At 44.8% G+C, this 21,947-nt stretch overlaps 1 protein-coding gene across 5 annotated transcripts in view; it reads right to left on the reverse strand.

The window, feature by feature from the left end:
• lrp8 (low density lipoprotein receptor-related protein 8, apolipoprotein e receptor) overlaps positions 1-21,947 on the reverse strand; it is a gene marked incomplete at its 3' end in the record, with an annotated part of 215,155 nt that overhangs the window by 36,679 nt on the left and 156,529 nt on the right. For all 5 annotated transcript variants that reach the window (XM_084065761.1, XM_084065760.1, XM_084065758.1 and 2 more), the window contains exons 5-9: positions 19,736-20,110; positions 13,293-13,415; positions 11,114-11,236; positions 8,850-8,969; positions 6,886-7,011 (exon numbers count right to left, since the gene is read on the reverse strand). In XM_084065761.1, the coding sequence (XP_083921887.1) occupies positions 6,886-7,011; positions 8,850-8,969; positions 11,114-11,236; positions 13,293-13,415; positions 19,736-20,110 (867 nt within the window). The remainder of the gene's footprint in view (positions 1-6,885; positions 7,012-8,849; positions 8,970-11,113; positions 11,237-13,292; positions 13,416-19,735; positions 20,111-21,947) is intronic.

A 21,947-nucleotide genomic window follows, 5' to 3' on the forward strand; every position in this document is an offset into this window, starting at 1 on the left:
GCATGGTTTATTCATTTAAAAATGGTTAAACTGCTTTTGACGCTATTGTAACATCCGGGATGTTAAGTCTCCTACGTATAAAGCCAACATTGACCCATTGAGACCTGGAACTGTGTCATTTTTAGATTTGAGCTAAAAAGCATTATTTTACACTTTGGCTATTCAAAAATAGCAGATATACAAGCTCATAGCGCGGCACCGAGTGCCGCGCTACGAGCTTGTAGATCTGCTATTTTTGAAAAATCGTGAAAATGTGTGCAAATCTTTGAATATATATATTTTCTAAAGCGAACATTTTTAACTCAAATCTTTGCTTCTGGGGGTCCCTGGAACAAAATATTTTGATGGGGTCCGCGGCCAAATACCTATAATTGTGGGGGTCCTTGACATGAAAAAGATTGAGCACCACTGATATAGAAACATATGTTTTTCAGAAAACTGTTGAGATTTAGGAGACATGTAGAATCGGCTTCAGGTCTCAATGGGTTAACCGCTAAACTAAAAGGACTTCCCAATAGACTAGAGGACATGTTAGTTTCAGGTCATCAGGCCGAGGCTGTGAGTCACTCTGCTACACTATAAATTAGAAAGTTTCCTCCTGGAACCCCTTCATGGACCCCCTGGGAGGCCCAGACCCCACTTTGAGAACCGCTGAACTAGAGGCCTTTCCTGGTTGAGTCATGGACTGCGAGCGGGGGTCACTTCACAGCTGCTGTTGCATCCTAGCGCTCCTCTGGGATGCTGCTGCTGCCGTTCCAAATGTAGTAAAAATAGTCTTTGGCTGTTAGTCGCTGCGCCGGCCGCCCGACAGTGTAGAAAGAGCAGCTTGTTGTACAGTACCATTGGTACATTATTTGTGTAGCGAGCCTATAATTTTATGTTTGTTAACTGGCAGGTCCTACAGACACCTGGCTCTGTTATCATTTATGTTCTCACAGCATGCATTATTGATGAGGTGAATTGAGCATTCAGTGTGTGCTCTCTCTCTCTCTTTGTGTGTGTGTGTGTGTGTGTGTGTGTGTGTGTGTGTGTGTGTGTGTGTGTGTGTGTGTGTGTGTGTGTGTGTGTGTGTGTGTGTGTGTGTGTGTGTGTGTGTGTGTGTGTGTGTGTGTGTGTGTGTGTGTGTGTGTGCTCTCTCTCTCTTTGTGTGTGTGTGTGTGTGTGTGTGTGTGTGTGTGTGTGTGTGTGTGCTCTCTCTCTCTTTGTGTGTGTGTGTGTGTGTGTGTGTGTGTGTGTGTGTGTGTGTGTGTGTGTGTGTGTGTGTGTGTGTGTGTGTGTTTCTCTGTGTGTGTGTGCCTGTCTGTCTGTCTGTCTGCCTGTCTGTCTGCCTGTCTGCCTGTCTGCCTGCCTGCCTGCCTGCCTGCCTGCGCGCGTGCGTGCGTGCGTGCGTGCGTGCGTGCGTGCGTGCGTGCGTGCGTGCGTGCGTGCGTGTAATGAAGCATACTGCACAGGTACATAAAACAGCCCCGACACTAGCTGGAGATGACATGTAGGTCTATTTTTGGTGCTACCGCCAGTCAAAACTGTGTTTGTGGGTTGTTCTCCTCGTCCTCAGTTAAAAATGTGTGCACGTACGTGGCACATTTTTCATCACAGCGAGGGGGGACATGACACATGCATTTGCATAATTGTCACACAGAGTATGGAAGGTCGGCTATGGCTCCATCTCTGAACTCTCAAACAAATGTGCACATGCACGCAGCACACAAGCATGTGCATGCACACAGGCAGGTACGTGGATATAAATACCAGTGTGTATGTACCATGTCTGACACTGACACATGCGGTACACTGACTCTCGCTCCAGTACAGCAGACAGTAGGTGCACATCATGATGTGTGAAACACATTCCCTCCAGCTCCATTATTATCCTTCTAACTGCACTGCGTTTAGTTTTCATTTAGCTTTGCATTTTAAACCTTTATTATGTCACGCCTCATTGCCTCATGGCTGACACACACATATACTGTGTGTTTGTATTACTATACCTGTGAGGACGTCAAGATCTTATGACGACAATTCTATAAATGACCTCTATGCCTGAAGAAGGTCTATTACCGAAATTTAAATAAATCTAATTTTGCACAGTTTTGAGTGTGCAGAGGCTGCCTTTTATTGTTCATTTGGTTTCCTTTTGGCTCTAGCACCTAACCCAAGCCTACTGGCAGATGAGCTGTATTTTTTTCACTGTAAATTACCTTTATAAAATTGCCATTTTACACCCTAACCCTAAAGCCAGAGTTATACTTAGTTGTTTCTCTAGTGAGGAATAGGACTGTCACAATATCTACAGTGTTTCTCAAATTCCACACACACACACACACACACACACACACTAGCATGCCCCGATAGATGTCTTCAGGCGTGCTACACCATGGGCTACTGCACAGGGAGAACATATGATATTTCTACTAGTATTTTTGGCAAAGAGATGTTGGTGTAAAGGGAAAAAATAAGAGAACCAAACCCCTGGGGACCACGGTCGACGAAGTATATAGGGTTTAAGTCGTTAAAGACAAAAAACAAAAACAGAGTTGAATAATAAAGTGTAGTATTATCCCCCTCGAGCTCATTCTCTGCTCTGTTTAAGTCGCTTAACAAGAACACTGGCTCTCAGATACATCTTAATCTGCACCGCAGACTCAGGCCTGCTCTCCCCTGTCAGCCAATTAAGATAAAGCTTTGAAAGGATAAGTTGTGTTGTCAGATAGAATAGAAGCATCGATTGGATGCACACCACAGCCGCCGTTAGTATTGTTATGCGGACTGGTAAAACAAATAAAAAATCATTGGTATACTGCTCGCCAACGCGTGGAGATGGGAAGGAAAAATATGAAATTACGAATAATATGAGAGCTGATGTTGATGCTTATCGATGCACAGTGTAATGGATGGATGTCTGTGTTATTGTTATTATGAAGATGTGCTGCGTGGAAGTAAATATGCATCCACGCCAGTGATGCCAAGCAATCTGTGTTATGTGATAATGAGAGATGGCACGACGGCTAGGACTGTCTCTAAACTTTTCTGTCAGCTAAGCAAATTAACATCGAATGTCAAAATCAATATCACACACTCCCCGTAATTTGCTTGGGTGTCATGGACAGCAAGATACATGGAGAAAGAGAGAGAGACAGAGACACAGAGATAGAGAGAGAGATAGAGAAAGAGCAGGACACAGAGCTGAAGGAGAGTTTATGTTTAGGTAGTCTCTGTCTCGCGTAGCCAGACAACTTTTCCACAATCTCCGAGTGCTATATAGAGTCTGGAACCACACCTCCTGAAATCCGAGGCAGGAAGCTGGCATCTGTTTGTCATTTCCGTTCACGAAAATATATTTAAAATATCTTTACATTTTATTTCCATTTCTGCTAAGCAGCAAGCTATATATGTTTCGATGATTTTTTGTAAATATATTTTTTAGCCCACGATTTTGTAACCCTTTTTCACCCGGTGCCAATTTTTTAAGTGATCCTGGGGGATACACTCCTAGCTTCGCGTAGCCAGACTATATCACTGCGTAGATATGAGTCTGGTGCTTCCATGAGGAAGTTTTTTTCCCAAGGGCCGGGATCAAAACAATGGCCCTCGACGCAATTGGTTAGACCTACAACCAACTACCAATTACAGTCTCCCATATTTGAATCCTGGGCCCTGATTGGTTACCCACGTCTTCTAGAGCAGGAAATGGATTCTCTATGCAGCGGTGCCAGAGAGAGTGCAATTTTTTTTTGCACTCGCAGATTCGTCTGGTCCGAGGCTACTACACTCCCCCCACCAGCCTAGGGAGCCCAGGGCCGAGCTCATGCCTCCTTCAATGCATGAGAGCCAACTGACCTTCTTATCACCTGACCGGGGGGAGTTTCCCCGTTAGGACATAGCACGTGGAAGGAACACGTTATTCCAACCAGTTCCCTTTCCCTCCATCAGGCGCCCCGGCTGTCATGGTGAGGCAGTATAGCGACCAGGATTACTATATGTTTTTGTTGGGGTATTAACTACCCTAGGAGACACAGGGAGAACATGCAAACCCCACACAGAGAGGCCCTTTCACCAACCCCACCTAGGGTATGGGCGCTGATGAGCTTAGATGATTTTTATTAGGATTTATATTAGGATACATTTGCGCGACTGTAAAGTCAAAACGGAAGTGGGGGAGGCGGGGCATCCGCTAAGCATTCGAAAATTGTGGGAGGCAACAGCCTGGCCACGCAAGACTAATGTTTAGGGAGTGTACCGTACTCTGGCTGTACTATGTCTTTATCTCAACTATATCCTTGCACAAAAACTGTGACTTCAGCACTTGAAGTTACCAGACGTGAACTCTTGTTATGACAGAAAATAATGATTTTATGGTACATTATGTTACTTTGTTACTGCCTCTCTTTTACACAGCGACACACAGCACAAATAAGTCAAGTTGACGACTCAGTGGCATGAGGGAAGTAATGGCCTGAATATAAACAATAAATATAATTAGTGTAGCGTAAGCCTTTATTCAAGGGGGGTGGGTGGGGTTATTATGTGCTGAGTGCTCTGGCATACTCAGAATAATAACAAAACCAAATGCACAAACAGCAGCTTAAAGCAGTGAACGGCATACGACTCCAACCTGGGACTACGCTTTTAATTAGTATTGCAAGCATAATGATCAAATGCCAGTCTGAACTTAATCTGCTGATACAATCCACCTAGGTATTAGGATCAGAAATTTATAGGAAGAGTGTCTGAAGCACTCAGATTTCTACTAAACTTTTCACTCGCTCCAAAGGTCACAGAAGTTTGGGCAATTATCTGGGGATGTTTCGGCGGCTGCTAACAAGTAGCAAACTTGAGCTGGGAAGGCAGAAATAATGGAGCCAAATACGGCCTGGCATGTGGCTTGGGGCTGCGTAGAAGTGCAACGCGATGGTGTTGTGTTTTCGATGCGCTCTGCACATGACTGGGCGCCTCCGGCAAAAACAAACGGCTGCAGTTTTGTAGCATGGCCCGCGAGACACACTTAATGACACTGTCACTTCAGCTGTCACATCGCATTGCATTGCATGACAAAGCATGCCAGTCAAGCTGCCCAATCCAACTGGAAATGTGTGCATGACTGTTGAAGCAACGCTGCAGTGTGACTGCAATGTGCATGTTGTGTGCGTCTGAAAAGTTGAGTGTTTGCCTTGTGAATGAGTGTGTGTGCTTGCCTTGCGCGTATATATGAAAGCGCTGTACATGCAGACAAGCATACCGGTAGCTTCATTAAATCCACATTACCTCAGCCTCACAAATCAAACGCCTCTATTTTTACAGTCCTGAACCCATCCCGTGACCCAGAGTAAATAAGCCACTGCATAAACAACAACAATAATAATAATAATATTCCACCTCCCTTGTGAATCTATGTCCGCTGCACATTGAGCTGAAGTCAACAACGTGTACACAGAACTCCTCCCTATTACTTCCATGGGCAGAGAGTTACTCTGACAGCGCGTCCATCCAAACCAACACCCCACCCCAACCCTCTCAGCCTCCTCCATCCCATCCTGCTCTAATAAATGCCTCGGCTACTGACAAGGACTATTTGCTCTGTCTAGCGGTAATAAAGATTCACACAGCGAGACGTGAGGCAATCAATGGGTGTTTTTTACGCCACTTAAGTTGAGAGCGGAGGAACGTTCCCTGCTTCAAGCTCTCTCATTACCGCACCAGTTTCTCCATAATGACTAAGACTGATGGCTCTAATCACTTAACCCCACCCCCCACCCATCAAAAAGTACATTTTTGTTGTGTATCAATTGGTCAGGAGTCCTTTTCACTATGTACTGTAGCTCAATTGGGATAGGTTCCATTCCCACTAGGGACCATGTTGTAAGGCATGTGATGACAAGTGCATCAACAGTGCACTTTCGTACCCTCCAACAGTGCATTGACTGTCTGTGTAACATCTTATACTTGAATACTTTATTCAGGGCCGGCGCTCTAGGCAGCCGCCTAGGGCGCCATTTAGAGGGGGCCACCGAAATGGGAAGAAAAAAAACACCAAATATTTTTGGTGGTGTAGTATTCTGAAATGAATGATGACACTTGCGCAATTGGTATTCTATCACTTGTTTGTCGTTTGCAAGTCACATCACTGTTTGCAGGAGTGAATTAACCTTGTGATAGCCTACTGCCTGTCTGTCTGTCTGTTTGCATTTCGCGGCGCGTCGGAGAAACTTGGGCGCAAATTGGGTCAGATCCGGGCCTGACTTTATTCAGGTATTAAGATACGTTGTGTGTGCTAGTTTACCGTCTCGGTGCATGCAACATCGTTTGTCACAGATGAAGGCAACTGAATAACAAAATACAACTGCATTCGGGTTCTTCCAAAAAAGCTTCAGACCTCCCTTTAAGACCCAGGACTTCGATCTCGCATTCATGCCAACTTGCCATGGTGCAGAGTGTTTACCATGGGGCCTTAGAGGCGTGTAGAACCTCACCGTGTCCCAAAGTGACTTGACGCTGTTCTGAGGAGATTGGGGGGAGAGATTGGGAGGAGGGCCGACTGCTAACTTTTTCATTACACAAGACTCCAGAAAAAGATGGCAAATATTTACCTTTGCACAGATTGCTTTGCAAGACCTGAATACAAAGATTTCTCAGGTTCCCACAGGGTGGGAATGGGGTAGGATGTAACCCAGTAGCCAGGCATGCTACTATACTGTAGATTGGTGAGCATATGAGCATATGTGTGTGTGTGTGTGCGTGTGTGTGTGTGTGTGTGTGTGTGTGTGTGTGTGTGTGTGTGTGTGTGTGTGTGTGTGTGTGTGTGTGGGGGGGGGGGGAGATTCCAAGCATGTGTGATTTTTCTTGAGTGGGTGTACTGTATGTACAGTATGTGTGTGATGAATTGCTCACCCACAGCCTTGCAGGCCTTAGAGACAGGGTCCATTTCATAGCCTTCATAACATTCACACTTATGGTCTCCTTTGTAGTTGATGCAGATCTGACTGCAGGTGTCGGGGTTCTCACACTCATCTATGTCTGCATGGGGAAAGGAAAGGACAGCACAATGATTAACATAAATACTAGTGCCAATACTGTATATCGTCCATTATTGCATCTTTTTGGTATCAGAGTACCGAAGTCCTGACGTCACTCCCACTACCCCTAGGTCACGAAAGTATTTTTTCTTAAAAAAGTTTTTTTTAAATAAACAAATCAGCCCAGCGATTCTGTCAGGTATGTGTCGTTTATGATATTGAGTTACATTTGGATGTCTGTGTTTGGAGAATCTATTTTGGATAAATAAGTACTTTGTCACCATTGATGCTTCATATCCATATCCTCCTATAATTTGAGTAACCTCTGTCCGTTTGTCTGTCGTGTGTCCGTTTGTCTGTCGTGTGTCTGTAGTGGTGAAGCTACCCGGTTCTCCTCAGTGGCTGGAGCAATTGCTCTGATTTTTGCCCGTTTTTCAATTTCATCAAATCTCAGCTTCTTATTAGCGTTTATGTGTCAAACAATGTCGCCTCCCGGGTTGCCAGATCATGTGCCCATATCCCCCCACGGATGCGTCGACCGGGTATGGTCTAGTGCAGGGCTACTCAACTTAAGATGGCTCAGGGGCCACTCAGCAAAATAACAAAAGTCCAAGGGGCCGCAAGCTAAAAATGACGGTCCTATTTTCGATTTTCAAGGTTAGGGTTGCCAACTCCCAGAGATTGAAATAAGGGACACCTATCCTGGGCGCGCAGCAAAGCCGCGCGGCCGAAAAAAAATGGGGGTCAAACCCCCCCCAAAAACCCGAAATGCATAGAAAACTATGCATTATACCTGTAACAATTGATGTTTGTTTTTGAAAAAAAAAATAGCAACCCATATATTTGAACGGAAATGTATATTTTTTTTATCCTGTGCTTAAAAAAAAAAAAGAAAAAAAAAAAAAAAACTTTTTTTTTTTTTTTTTTTTTTTGGTTTGACCACAAGGGGCCGCCAAGACGCGGGCGGCGGGCCGCATGCGGCCCGCGGGCCGCGGGTTGAGTAGCGCTGGTCTAGTGAGTATAATTGCGGGGCTGATTTGTTTATTTAGTTCTCATATGGCGCGATCTAAGATGACCCTATGGTATTTTCAATAGAAAAAAATAACTCTGTGACCCAGGAGGATAGCGGCCTCTATAGGTGAAAAAGTATTCAGACAATTAAAAAAATATCAGGTCTACAAGCTCATGTAGATTACCTTTGTTTTACTTTCTATTTTGGAAAAACTTAAGTAAAAATCGAACTTTTTCAACAACAAAAAAATTGTCTCCACCAGGACAGACGGCCGAAGGCGGGAGACTATGTTTTCGCCCCTGTCCGTCAGTCTGTGAACAGCTAATCTCCAGCACTGTTGGACCGAGCAGCGTGAAACTTCTGGCATTGATCAAGCTCTAATAAATACTGATACACAAGCGTATGCATGATCGAAGAGAGAAGGACTGCCCAGAGACATTATATTAATTACAGAGACAGCGTGCTGAGTGGGTTTGGGGGAATACAGTTAGACTTTTCAGTGCCTAGCGTGTTGTATTGGGAACACACTCAAGTATCAGTGACAACTATCAGCAGCACAAAGTCTTTACACAGTAAAAATATTCAGTGTTAATGTTACTCTTGAGATTGTGGACTCAATGGTCCCGTGGGGGTACCTCTCAGAGTTAAATGAACACTGAGGATTTTTACTGTTAGGTGACGGGCAGACTCAGTGCCGGAGAATAGAACAGAGAAGCGCATTGCGGAGCTGAGCAGACGTTGATGGGACACACACACAGAAAAGCACAATGCTATGCACACACAATTTCTCTTCTTCCAGGCCACAGCAGTAATCACAACTTTTATACCTCCACAAGTCTTTTTGTCCACAAGTTTGTAGCCGGACGGACAGTCACACTCAAAACCTATCCGCCGATCCCTGCAGATGTGTGAGCAGCCACCGTTGTTTTCTGCACATTCGTTCAGGCCTGCAGAGAGAGACAGAGAGAGAGAGAGAGAGAGAGAGAGAGAGAGAGAGAGAGAGACACAGGGGAGGGGGGGGGGATGAAGGAGAGAGAGAGGCAACAGGGAAGAGGGATTGAGTATTGATGCAGGAACACCACCAGGCTACTGGAACAATGTAGTCTGGACATGAAGACACTGTGCCGCACACTGAAAATAGCAGCTCTACAAGCTCATGACGCACCACACCGATTGTAGATCTGCTGTTTTCGGTATAAATTGCGAAAATAGAAAGAGAGACAAAGTATCTGCGTCTTTGTGAACATGTTGATTGCACTGTGTGTGTGTGTGTGTGTGTGTGTGTGTGTGTGTGTGTGTGTGTGTGTGTGTGTGTGTGTGTGTGTGTGTGTGTGTGTGTGTGTGTGTGTGAACCTTGGGGACAGTCTTGGCTATTCCCACTTCAAGTCCATCCATTGTCCCCTGAGGAGACTGTGTCAGGTGCCACTCATGCGTGTTCTGTCCTCCCACTTCTTTCCTCTCCCCTCTCCATTCGCTCCTATTTTTATCGCGTAAGCATAAAGCACCATTTCCCACTTCCTCTCCCCTGTCTTTTCTCTTTAGCCCACTCCATCCTCAGTCCATCTCCATTCCTTCATGTATCTAACTGTCTCTCACCTTCCCTGAGGGGCTGTGGGTGGAGGTGGGTTAAGAGACAGAAAGCAGTGCAGGAGGCTTAAGCTGGCACTTCATTACCGGTTTACATTAAAGATTTAAAAAGGTTAGGCCACAGGTACTGTGAGAGAGACTGACAGACGGACCGAGAGAGTGGCACTGGAGAAAGAGATGAATGTTAAGAAAAAGTCAATGAGAGAGAGAAAGAGATGGTCAGAAAGGAGGGTTTTAATTATAAAACATTACGTAATTTGCATATCCACTTAGTGCAGTACAATGCACTGCGGCGACTCCATCTGTTTGGAGACGATTAATCCTCTATACACCTGTCCTGTTGAAACACTGCCTCTCTAAATTACCTCTAAAAACAACCTTTCAGAATCTTCCATTGATTTACAATCAATGCTTTATTGGCTTGGCACTACGTTCAAGAATGACATTCTACATGATGGTGGCAATCGAGGACAAATGTCAGCTCTCAATTACAGTATAAAGGCAAAGTTGGAGATATAGAAGGCTTTCTGCAGAGCATCCATATCATGGTTAACCTTTACTGGATGGCTACAGGGCTATGTGATTACAGTTGACTCAAGCTCAACAGAAGGGTAGCATGTTCCGATAAGGACTAATGCGTTATTTATAATCCATCGCACAGAAAATAGCTGATCTACAAACAACACGTCGCAATGCGACTCGCTGTTTTCGACCCGCTGTTTTCAACACATGACACCGGCGTGCAACGAAGTGTAAGTCAGGTTTAATAGCCCGGTGAATGGCTGAGGTCGAAGATCACTCCATGTAACTGTAATGCTGGGACATGAGTGTGCCAATTACACAGTAATAGATAAGCCAGTTCCATGAGACTAGTAGTTTGTGTCGTAATGTTGCAGTAATGAGCAGTACCACTTCGTCAGTTAGCTACTGTGTCAGTCATTTCATTGACAGATGTGGTCTCCTGCCACTGAAGTGATGTCACATTACTTTTACCCGAGAAAAAGTATCTTAAAGTGCCCGACTAAAAGTGCGTTGAGCACCCTTCTCATCATTGACTGATTGTGGCTGGAGGGCATTTCTTGCGACATGAGGTCCGTGACTGAACCACTAAGCAAGTAGTAATTATCTCTGGTCTGCTTTGTGGGTTTGGTAGTCCAGTCATGTTTAACTGGCAGGTAATACACTGGAGGGCCGGGTCTACGCCACACTTTGATCACAACGAGACAGTTGTCCTCGAGGGCTGACCGCCTGCATTTCAAGTAGTCGCCGAAATGTGAGACTACGCCACGAGAGTGTGTTTGTGTATGTATGGCGGTCGGCTATAATACTGTACTTCTAACTAGTGAGTTTACATGCATGTAAGCAGTCTAAAGACTTAATGAGTGTGTGTGTGTGCGTGTGCGTGTGCGTGTGCGCGTGCGTGCGTGCGTGCGTGCGTGTGTGTGTGTGCTTGTCAATGAGAGAGAGAGAGAGGAGAGAGAGAGAGAGAGATTGATCCTCTTACCACACTCCTTCATGGGTTCGTCAGACCAGTCCCTGCAGTCTTTAACGTTGTCACACACCTTGCTGCTGTCAATACACTCCCCGTTCTTACAGCGGAACTTTCTGGGACCGTCGCATTTTGTGGCTGTGAATTATGGAAGGACAATATACGACTAGGTTACTGCCTGGTTTATGATAATAATATGAATACTAATACATTCACATAACGTAATGTTCCATCAAAAGTCATAACTCTGCAATGGATAAAACGTCATCTTTCTCTGGGACTTGAAGTTGCATGCAGGTGGACAGACCTATTCCAAGCAATTCCTATCAGGAGTGAGACCGCTGAAATGCACCTCTTACTGCAGTATACTATACACACTAAAATGTCGGACAGTTTTGTGGGACAGTCTCAATTCCAACTCACACGGTAAAACCCAAATCCAGTCGAGTCTATTTTTATACCCTGAGATCCAGACTGCTTCGCTACGCTTGACGGATTTTTTTTCTCACTCGCTTCACAGTATGGAGAAAATGACTCGCAGGGGGGGGCGGGACCAGTGTTGTCCAATGTAAAACTCGTCACTTCCTGACTTGTCTCTTCCTGACTTGCCTACGTAATTGAAATACAAGTCAAATAGGAGGCTGGGCAGACTGATAAGCGAAGTGAGAAAAAAAAATCAGCCGAACGTAGTGAATCAGGCTGGATCCCAGGCTACTATTTTTACACTGTAAGGGTTAAATTAACATTGAGGCTTTTACTGTCTAGCAGCTGCAGTCTCTTAGCCTGTTGCTATACTGGATGCATGGCTGGCAGCCAGGCAAGGAACCCATGTAAATACAGCGCTACTATGGATGCATTACTAACACTGTTCTGGCATGGACTGATACAGGCTCTGACACCCACATCTTCTAAGTTCTGACACACATCAGACACAGTGAAACAGAAGGGGGGGTGGAGGGGGGAAACATTGCCACCCTAATACTCAGAACTACATGATACATACATACATACAGGCATACAGTACATGAAAGTCTCTCTGCCTGTACGTTTTGTATCTCAGAGACAAGCGCATGCGCGCACACGCACGCAGTCCATGGTTTTGTAACAGGCTATTATTGTGAACAGTGTGGTATTGATTTGCAGGTTCACAGCGGCACTTTAAAAAAAAACACAAAGTAAAGCACACAGTCAGCATGGCTGACGATGACCTTGAGAAGAGAAAGGGACAGGCATTTTCCAAGAAAAAAGAAAGAAAGAAAAGTCATCTGGAACGGTCTAGGAAGAAAGGAAGAAAGGAATAAAGAACAAAAAATCCAATAAACGGTAACTAAAGAAAGAAAGCGAGCGAGAGGGTGGGTGAAAGAGATACAGCTCTCTTTATTATAACAAGAAGAAGAAGAAAAGTAAGGTTAAACTTTATTTGCAGTGGTGTGCATAAGACTGTCATAACCGTGTCACATTTTGAGTATTTATAACTGGTCATTCAGTGTCATTTGGTAACTATGTCACTGTTCAACACAAAGTTGACATTGCTTCAGGATATCTTTTTTTAATGTATTTTACATTTCTTGCTGTTTTACACGTTTTTCTCCCCAATTTAGTAATTCCTCCCCACACACACATATCTGTGTGTTGCCTGCTGTGTTGTATCCTACTGGCTCACCTGCCAGTGAGGAGCCCCCACTGGGAGGACAAAGAGTCTGCGTCCTACTCCTTCCCGCCCAACAATCCCTGCTGAACAGGTGCCACCCCAGCCCGTAGGAGTATGCACAGTGACAAATATCATTAAGCCATTAAGACCGGGAAAGCATCTATGTCATTTTATAGATTTTTTTGTCTATTAAAAAAATAGCAGATATACAAGCAGATATAAAATATATACATTGAAAAATGTGCTTAAAAAAACCTTGATTTTTCAAAAATAGCAGATCTACAAGCTCATAGCGTGGCACTCGGTGGCACGCACTTGGTGCCCAGCTCACAACGCCTCGCAGCGTGAGGCGTTGTGAGCTTGTAGATTTGCTATTTTCGGCGAATGTTCCCCTCAGAATAGGGATGCTAGGGTTCAAGTGCAGGTTAATGTAAAAAAAGATTTGGCGGACTCCCTATAGTAGCTCTGTTGCACTCCCTGTTGAAGACCCCTGCATTAATGTATCAATAATAAAACTGGGAATAGACACTAAAGATCTCTTACTGTTGACACAGCCAGCTTCATCACTGTAGTCAGGACAGTCATGGACTTTGTTACACTGTTTGGTGCCGTGGATACAGGAGCCATCTCCACACTGGAACTCATCAGGACGACATGTTAGCAGGGCTGGAGGACGGACACACACACACACACACACACACACACACACACACACACACACACACACACACACACACACACACACACACACACACACACACACACACACACACACACACACACACACACACACACACACACACACACACACACACACACACACACACATTTGAAATATTTATTTATGTCCACATAAACAGAAGTACAAAAATGCCTTGAACATAAACATAAACACAGTGCAGTCAGATAGTGGGAAAACAGCCAGTTACAAAGTGCATATAAGGCAGAACATTGTTACATACAATAATGTTGGCACACTTGTCAAACACAGCCGACGACAATCATGGGTAAAGGAAACAACGCGTCCTCCAAATTGAGCGGCTTCCTATACTAGTTGATATTGAGCAGTACCTTGCTAACTGTTTGGCTCTCCTTTTGGAGAGGCCAGCCATTTGAAGGCCCCTCACAACCAACTTGTGCACGTGCCCTAGGCTACCAAAGTCCAAAATCTGTAGCCTAGCTGTGAGATGGTCTGCTCTAGCTGATGATATTTTAGCACTTTGGTTAGGAAGGCTTCCTCTAAGGTATAATCAAAAGTACAGCCGACCTCGAGAATGAACACCTCCCTAAGGTTTTCATTAACAACAATGACATCAGGGGTGTTGAAATGTTGGAGAACACAGAATTTTCATTACACAGGCTTAACATGCTCGGCTTCACACCAAAATGCTTATACAGCATGATGGAGGACCTGAAAATAGAAGAGATATCTTTTGATATCAAATCCACTATTCTGTCATGCCTACTTATGTAGAGTCCCCTGTATACATGGCACCCATTTAAGATGTGGGAGATGGTTTCAGCTATTTGTTCGTGACCATGATGTATACAGTGAGGAGCATGGTTGCCTGGAAACCAGATGGAGAGGTTACGTTTAGATGGTAAAACCTGCAACCTCGCTTTCAGAGTAAAGACAACAATGCACTCGTCTAAGGCAACATTTCTGAACGCAGAGTGAGACACACTATAGTATTCACACCTGTATTACCTGAAAGGTTTTCCGATTTATACATGAGTTATACATGAGGTATTTATATCCACACAACCGGCAAAGGCAAGGGGCATAAATACTCAATGGTACAAAAGCAGTACGTTGACATATTACGTTAAGCCTTAAACTCAGACAAAACAAACAAGCTAACAATAAAAAATAACATGTCTTTTATTGTCTATGTTAAGTACAGAGGTACAGTTACAGTGTCTAAAAACAGATAATAGCTGACATGGAGTAAAATAAAAATAAAAAAGTGCCAACCTAGCCTTCTTTCTGTGCAATACTGCAAGCTGTAATCTCATCACTAGCATATGCAGGGTGCAGGAGCCTATAACTTTACTATATCGCAGCCATGAGAGAAGGTTGGCACTTTAGCAGCAGTAAAATCGTCAGTGTTAACGTCACTTAAACCTTGTATACTTTGTTTACTGGAGTCCCCCAGGGGTCTATAATAGGTCTATACTAGGCCAAGAAGAGAGCTGGTAGATATGCTATTTTCACCAATGTTCACCCCAGAACAGGGGTGTCCCTGTGTCCATGTGGTTAATGGATAAATTGTGGTTAATTTATCCATTTGTAATTCCAAACCCCATTCATACTTTGTCACGCATTGAAAATAGCACGACACCATTATGGACAGAGCATAAATTAGACTTGAGAGTGTTCAAAGATCCATTTAGTATTTGTACATAAGGTGTCTAAATTAACGCAATTAAAGGATGTTTACCCGGCTAATATGGTTATATATCATTCTGTTACAATAACTACATCTGGAGAATTACTATAGGCAGTAAAGTTGCAGGGTTTTATTATTGCACAGTTCAAACACACACACACACACACACACATGGATGTGGACACGAATGCACGCACGCAAGTAATAATCTCTGAGACAGGATCATCACAGGTTACATTTGCAGAAATAGATGTGGAATGATGTGTTAAATTAATGGCTCTGTGTGTGTGTGTGTGTGTGTGTGTGTGTGTGTGTGTGTGTGTGTGTGTGTGTGTGTGTGTGTGTGTGTGTGTGTGTGTGTGTGTGTGTGTGTGTGTGTGTGTGTGTGTGTGTGTGTGTGTGTGTACAGTTTGTGTGTGTCTGTGTTATTGGGTGTATTTCAATCTGTGATCAGGCCCACAAGGAGTTCATTCCAATCCAACAGTAATCATTCACACACAACTCTCGCCTCCACAAAAAAAAGAAAAAGGGATTTCCCACTGGAAATGAAAAGCAGGCAGGTATTCATTCACTGTGCGAGACAACACACAGAGACATGTGGATGGATGTTTGTGAGTAATGTGTGAGTAACGTGTGTGTGTGTGTGTGTGTGTGTGTGTGTGTGTGTGTGTGTGTGTGTGTGTGTGTGTGTGTGTGTGTGTGTGTGTGTGTGTGTGTGTGTGTGCTCCAGACAGCATATGGATATGTTCGTTCCTGTATATCTCATATCTGTACTGCAGCTCCCAGTATGTGTTTTGTAGGGTGTCTGTGTGTGAGTGTTTGTGTCTGGTGCTTGGTCTAATAGTCAGGGGGGGAGTTTATTTAAGTCATTCATCTTTTTAACTGGCTTTTTAATTATTCATATGTTGCATTTTAGAGTTGCTCTGCCGAGGATTGGGAGGCAGACAAGATCAACGACTCTGGGGACCAAAAGAGTACACGACACACCATCACAGACTGCATCAGAAAACATGGCACAAAATACCACACACACACACACACACACACACACACACACACACACACACACACACACACACACACACACACACACACACACACACACACACACACACACACACACACACACACACACACACACACACACACACACACACACACACACACACACACACACACACACAGGCATATTCCGGCTGCATCATTATGCCAACATTAATGCCACTCGCTTAGTCTGGAATCCCTCTCGCACTCAAAACAAAGAAAACAAAAATCCACGCAGACGCTCTAATGGTTAAATCAGCAGCGAGAAGAAGACATAATCCTGAGCCATCATAAAAAAATGCTGATTGTAACTGCCAAACGATTGGGATCTGAGGCTCAGCTAATTATGATAAATCCCCAGGATGAATAACAATAATAACGTGTTACCATCTGCAGCAGTGTGGGTAAAACCGGAAGGGGGAGGGTGGTTTATTTGGGGGGGGGGGGGGGGGGGGGGATACTGAGAAGCGTGATATATGATTGGACTATTTCTCATTTACATTAACCCCCTCGTCACCCCCCTTGTCTCAGCGTATCTGCGAACAAACTCTGGCTTATTGAGACAGATGCCTCAAATGAGATATTATAATGCTAACTGCTGATGTGTGTATGTGTGTGTGTGTGTGTGTGTGTGTGTGTGTGTGTGTGTGTGTGTGTGTGTGTGTGTGTGTGTGTGTGTGTGTGTGTGTGTGTGTGTGTGTGTGTGTGTGAGAGAATGACTGTGGCGGTATGACAAGGTGGTGGAGGAGAGAGAGCGTGGTAGAGTGGTTCAAACGTCTCTCTCTTCCATTAATTCCTCGCTCCTCTCTCCGCTCTGCAATTTCTCATCCACATCACACACACATCTCTCCCACTACAACTATGATGCTGACAATAAGCATCACCTGCTGCCCCTCCCCCCTCCAGGCACACACACTTACCCACACTCAGACACACATAAACGCATTACCCGTACAAATGCACGTGCACCGCCACCGACACACATGCACGTACACACACCGTGCTCACTCAGACTGTATCACACAGCATATGGATAGAAGCCTATTGAGATAGATGACTCTAATATTCAGGAGACGGGGGGATATTGAGCTGCGTGTAGGAGTTCTGGGACTCTGTGTTGTGTGTGCAAAGGGCAACACGCTGGAATTGCTTGCCAATACTGTAGAAAGTGTGAACATTTGCCTCGAAGAAGCGGGTTCATTATTACATCCACCGATGTGGAGTTGGGTGGGGGTGTGGTGGGGGGGGGGGGGTCATGGTTTCGCCCCATTCCGTTTGCTGTTAGCAGGATTAGTTTTGCATGAAACTATCTGTGAAGTTCGGTCACAAGGCAATGAAGAAAATGATTAACTTCTCACACAGATTGCCCATTGGCGACATGGCTTCTCATGACAAAGGCCATGCAACTTCCAAACAACACATGCAATGCCATGAACCGGCGTGGAATAGTTGAGAAGGACTCATGAACGTTTCCCTCCGATTGGCCAGATGTCATTGTTTTCGCGGTATTTGTCAATGTACATTTGCATCTATGTGAAATTTTCCAAATGGACTGCATTTATATAACGTCTTCTTCCAAAGCGGTATACAATGTTTTTCACATTCACTCATTCACACACAAATTCACACACCAACGACGGAGGAAACCGTGCAAGGCACCAACATGCTCATCGGGAGCAGTTAGCGGTTCAGTGTCTTGCTGAAAGACACTTCACCACACAGCCATGGAAGAACTGGGCATCAAACCGGGAACCTTCCGATTCCAAAACATGCCACTCTACCTCCTGAGCCACGTGCTGCCCCTTCCTCTGCATTTACCCATCCTAACTATTAAGAGCAGGGGGGAAGTGTCATTAACCCATTCAATCCGGGAACGCATTTGTGTCATTTTAGATTTCTTTGGAGCTTGTAGATCTGCCTTTTTTTATCGTGAAAATGTGTGCAAATCTTTACAAGTTTTCTTAAATTATATGTATTTGGCCGCCGACCCCCATCAAAATATATTATTATAAGATTTAAATTTGCAAAGTTAAAAGTAAAAGTTAAAATTTGCACAAATGTTCAAGATTTTTTTTAAATAGCAGATCTACAAGCACGTAGATTGAGCTTGTAGATCTGCTATTTTTGAATAGACAAATGTCATTTTTGACCCAGGGAGCAGTTAGGGGCTAAGCGTCTTGCTCAGGGACACTTATGACACATAGACTGGGTGGCCAGGTGGCAAACTGGTGACCTTCTGATTACCAGACAGCCTCTCTATCCACTCAGCTAGCCGCCCAAAAAAAACAAAAACCCTTCTCATAGGATGCACGTAACACCAAATTTTGTGTGGCAGTCAGCAGACATACAGTAAGAAGAATACACTCAACTGAGTGCCATCTTTCAAGTTTACATACTGAACGTATCAGACATACTGTAGTCTGATTGGATTTGAGCATTTCAATACTAAATGTGACATTGAGTTTATTAGGATCCCCATTATCTGATGCATAACGATACCTAATCTTCCTGGGGTTCAAGACATACATGATGATTTGACCCCTGGCTGTGTAAGAAAGATCAGTGTGTGTGTGTGTGTGTGTGTGTGTGTGTGTGTGTGTGTGTGTGTGTGTGTGTGTGTGTGTGTGTGTGTGTGTGTGTGTGTGTGTGTGTGTGTGTGTGTGTGTGTGTGTGTGTGTGTGTGTGTACCGCGTCTGTCTGTTTCCATCTGTGCATGTGTTTTGTGGAGTTACATCTCCGTGTGATGTGTGCATTTTCTCTTGTGTGTGTTCACATGTACAAGTGTGAGTCTGCTGTCGTCTCCCTGAGTGGTGCGTGTGGGAGTGTGAAGAGGAGAACAGATGGGGGTCTCGCTTTATAAGGGACCCTCACCTCCCACGAGTGCGCGCGCACACACACACGCACGCACACACACACACACACACACACACACACCCCCACACACACACACACACACACTGAAGAGCTCTCCACCCGCTTGTAGAGATCATACAGTTGCATGGCAACACATGCTCGTCATGACGACAGCAACAAAGAGCCTCCTTTAAATCATTTAATGTTGCATCAAAGGGGTTCAGGGTCTTTTTGACTGAAACATACTGCTATCCACAATGATTCTACAGTAACAGGCAACAGTGAGATCCTTCCATCCATGCATATCTAGATTACATATTTACTTATTCTTTCAGTTCAATACTCACTTAGGGGCTGTGTCCACCAACTTACGTCTTATGTTTTGAATTGCTTTCAATGGGAGCGCCGCATTTTTACGCTATGCTGGAAACAAGGCACTGAGCGTCTATTCTGCACTGTGCGTTCACGTCTGCTGTTTTTTATCTATTCTAGACGCAGAGAGTTGAAAATGTTTCAACTGTAGTCGTTTGGAAGCGTTCTTAGGACAGCGCCTTTTGTTTTCAGCAAAAGAAATCCACAAATCCATACATCCATCCAGCCAACCATCCATCCATCCACCCACCTACTTATTCACTCATCCATCTATCCATCCACTCATCCATCCATCCATCCCTTCACGTGGAAAATGGTTGGACTTACGGCAGTTGCTCTCATCAGATTTGTCCTTGCAGTCTGCATCCCCGTCACACTTCCAGCTCAGCTGGACGCACTCCCCGCTGCCACACTGGAACTCCCCAGCAGGGCAGCGTGGCTTCTGGGGCTCGGTCCTCCGGCTGCAGCGCTCCATGGACTCATCCGACTTGTCCTTGCAGTCCGGGTCTCCATCGCAGCTCCACAGCGCTGGGATGCACTCTGAGTCGTTGCAGCGGAACTCGTGTGGGCCACAGGTGGGCGCCGAGCACTTCTGCTCATCGCTGCCGTCCCCGCAGTCATCGTCCCCGTCGCAAACGTAGATGGGCGCCAGGCACTTGCCATTGTGGCACTGGAACTCTTTGTCGGGGCAGGCCTTGGCATCTGTGGAGGAAAAGAATGAGGGTTTAGATTAGAACATAGACAGGCGCGCACACACACACACACACACACACACACACACACACCTCTCTTTGTCTGGGCCTGTGAAGGAGGAGAATAAATCCAGTTATCTGCTACAAAGTTTTTGTATGAGTTGCATATCTGCCTATTTAAAATGAGGCACTTTCTAATGCGGACAAGAGAGAGAGAGAGAGAGAGAGAGAGAGAGAGAGAGAGAGAGAGAGAGAGAGAGAGAGAGAGAGAGAGAGAGAGAGAGAGAGAGAGAGAGAGAGAGAGAGAGAGGGAGATTACAGTGAACTCATCACTGTGTGTATTCAAGTTTCTTGGCCTAGTGTGCTTTGGTGTTTGGAGAGTGAGAGCGAGTGAGAGATTCAGAGAGACAAAGAAAGTTTGGGTTAAAGTTTTTGATTAATGAATAGAAACATATTTCAACTAATTCGAGGGGTGGGAAAACTGAAAGGGAAGCACAGACACTGAGTTTGAGTTTGATAGAAAGATCATACGTTCTACTCTATATTCTGATTTATCAAGTTTTTCTTTGTCTTTTATAATCAACTACACTTGATCTTTCTTCATTTCGCTCCTCAATTTCGCCAATTCCCCCCATGTGTCATGTGCCAAACTCTACTGTTGGTCTGGGAGGGTGTAGATAACCACGTCTCCTCCGATATCACAGCCGCGTCTATTCACCCGACAGTGAGGAGTTTCAGCTGGAGGGCGTAACATGTGCAGAGGAACACGCTCCCCCACCAAACTGTACTCTCTTGCCGGGTTCCCACCCATAAACATGGCCAATTGTGTTCATGAGAGCACCCGACCAAGCCAGAGGCATCGTTTTTTTTTAAAATTTTTATGTATTACATGTGATAATAACGGTCAACACACGGTCAACACACACACAATAAAAACATGGATTATTCAGACAATACTCAACTGACAACACCACATCAAGTAAAGCCCTCTTTTATATGTATGTTATTGTATGTGTGTGTGTGTGTGTGTGTGTGTGTGTGTGTGTGTGTGTGTGTGTGTGTGTGTGTGTATGTGTATGTGTATGTGTATGTGTATGTGTGTGTGTGTGTGTGTGTGTGTGTGTGTGTGTGTGTGTGTGCGTGCGTGCGTCTGTGTTGGAGCCTGGCTGTGATGCTGAATGTTTTTCATGCTTGTATCCATCAGATGCTGGGCCAATGTGTGTACTAGGACCGGTTCATTTAATGGATAACTGGGCCGGGGAGTTGATGACGACGGTACTTAACTTTTATAGGCTCTTCATAAGGGACCCACAGATTTACCATCTCAAAGGGAACGTTTGCACACAAGCACGAACGCACACAGTTTTTCGACATTCACAACTCCCCTGGCTGCTGACTGTTGGAGACTAACAAGAAATGATTGCCAATAATATTTTACCGTATCACCTATCATGTTTCCTCCTCTGTGTTCATATGCACTGTGTGTGTATGTGTTACTGGCAGGTTGCTTTCATTCTCCTTCCTCCCAGCAGTGGCATTATCTAATTCCTGTGAGGTAGAAATACATCACTATGATTCATGCGTTGTGCTTTAAATAGGAACACACTTGTCCTTTGATGTACCTCTCCTCGCTGAACATGCCGCGTAACCACTTCACTCTCCATGTCTCTCTCTTTGACTTTCTCTTCCTCTCTCTTTCTCTCTCTCTCTCGTACCCCCCCACGGTGTGTGTGTGTGTGTGTGTGTGTGTGTGTGTGTGTGTGTGTGTGTGTGTGTGTGTGTGTGTGTGTGCCGTGGGGACTCATTATGATAATAGCCTATCGGATTGCCTGCTAGTTATTACCGCT

Source organism: Gymnoscopelus microlampas (genome assembly GCF_963454915.1).
Source record: "Gymnoscopelus microlampas genome assembly, chromosome: 9".
NCBI classification, from domain to species: Eukaryota; Metazoa; Chordata; class Actinopteri; order Myctophiformes; family Myctophidae; genus Gymnoscopelus; species Gymnoscopelus microlampas.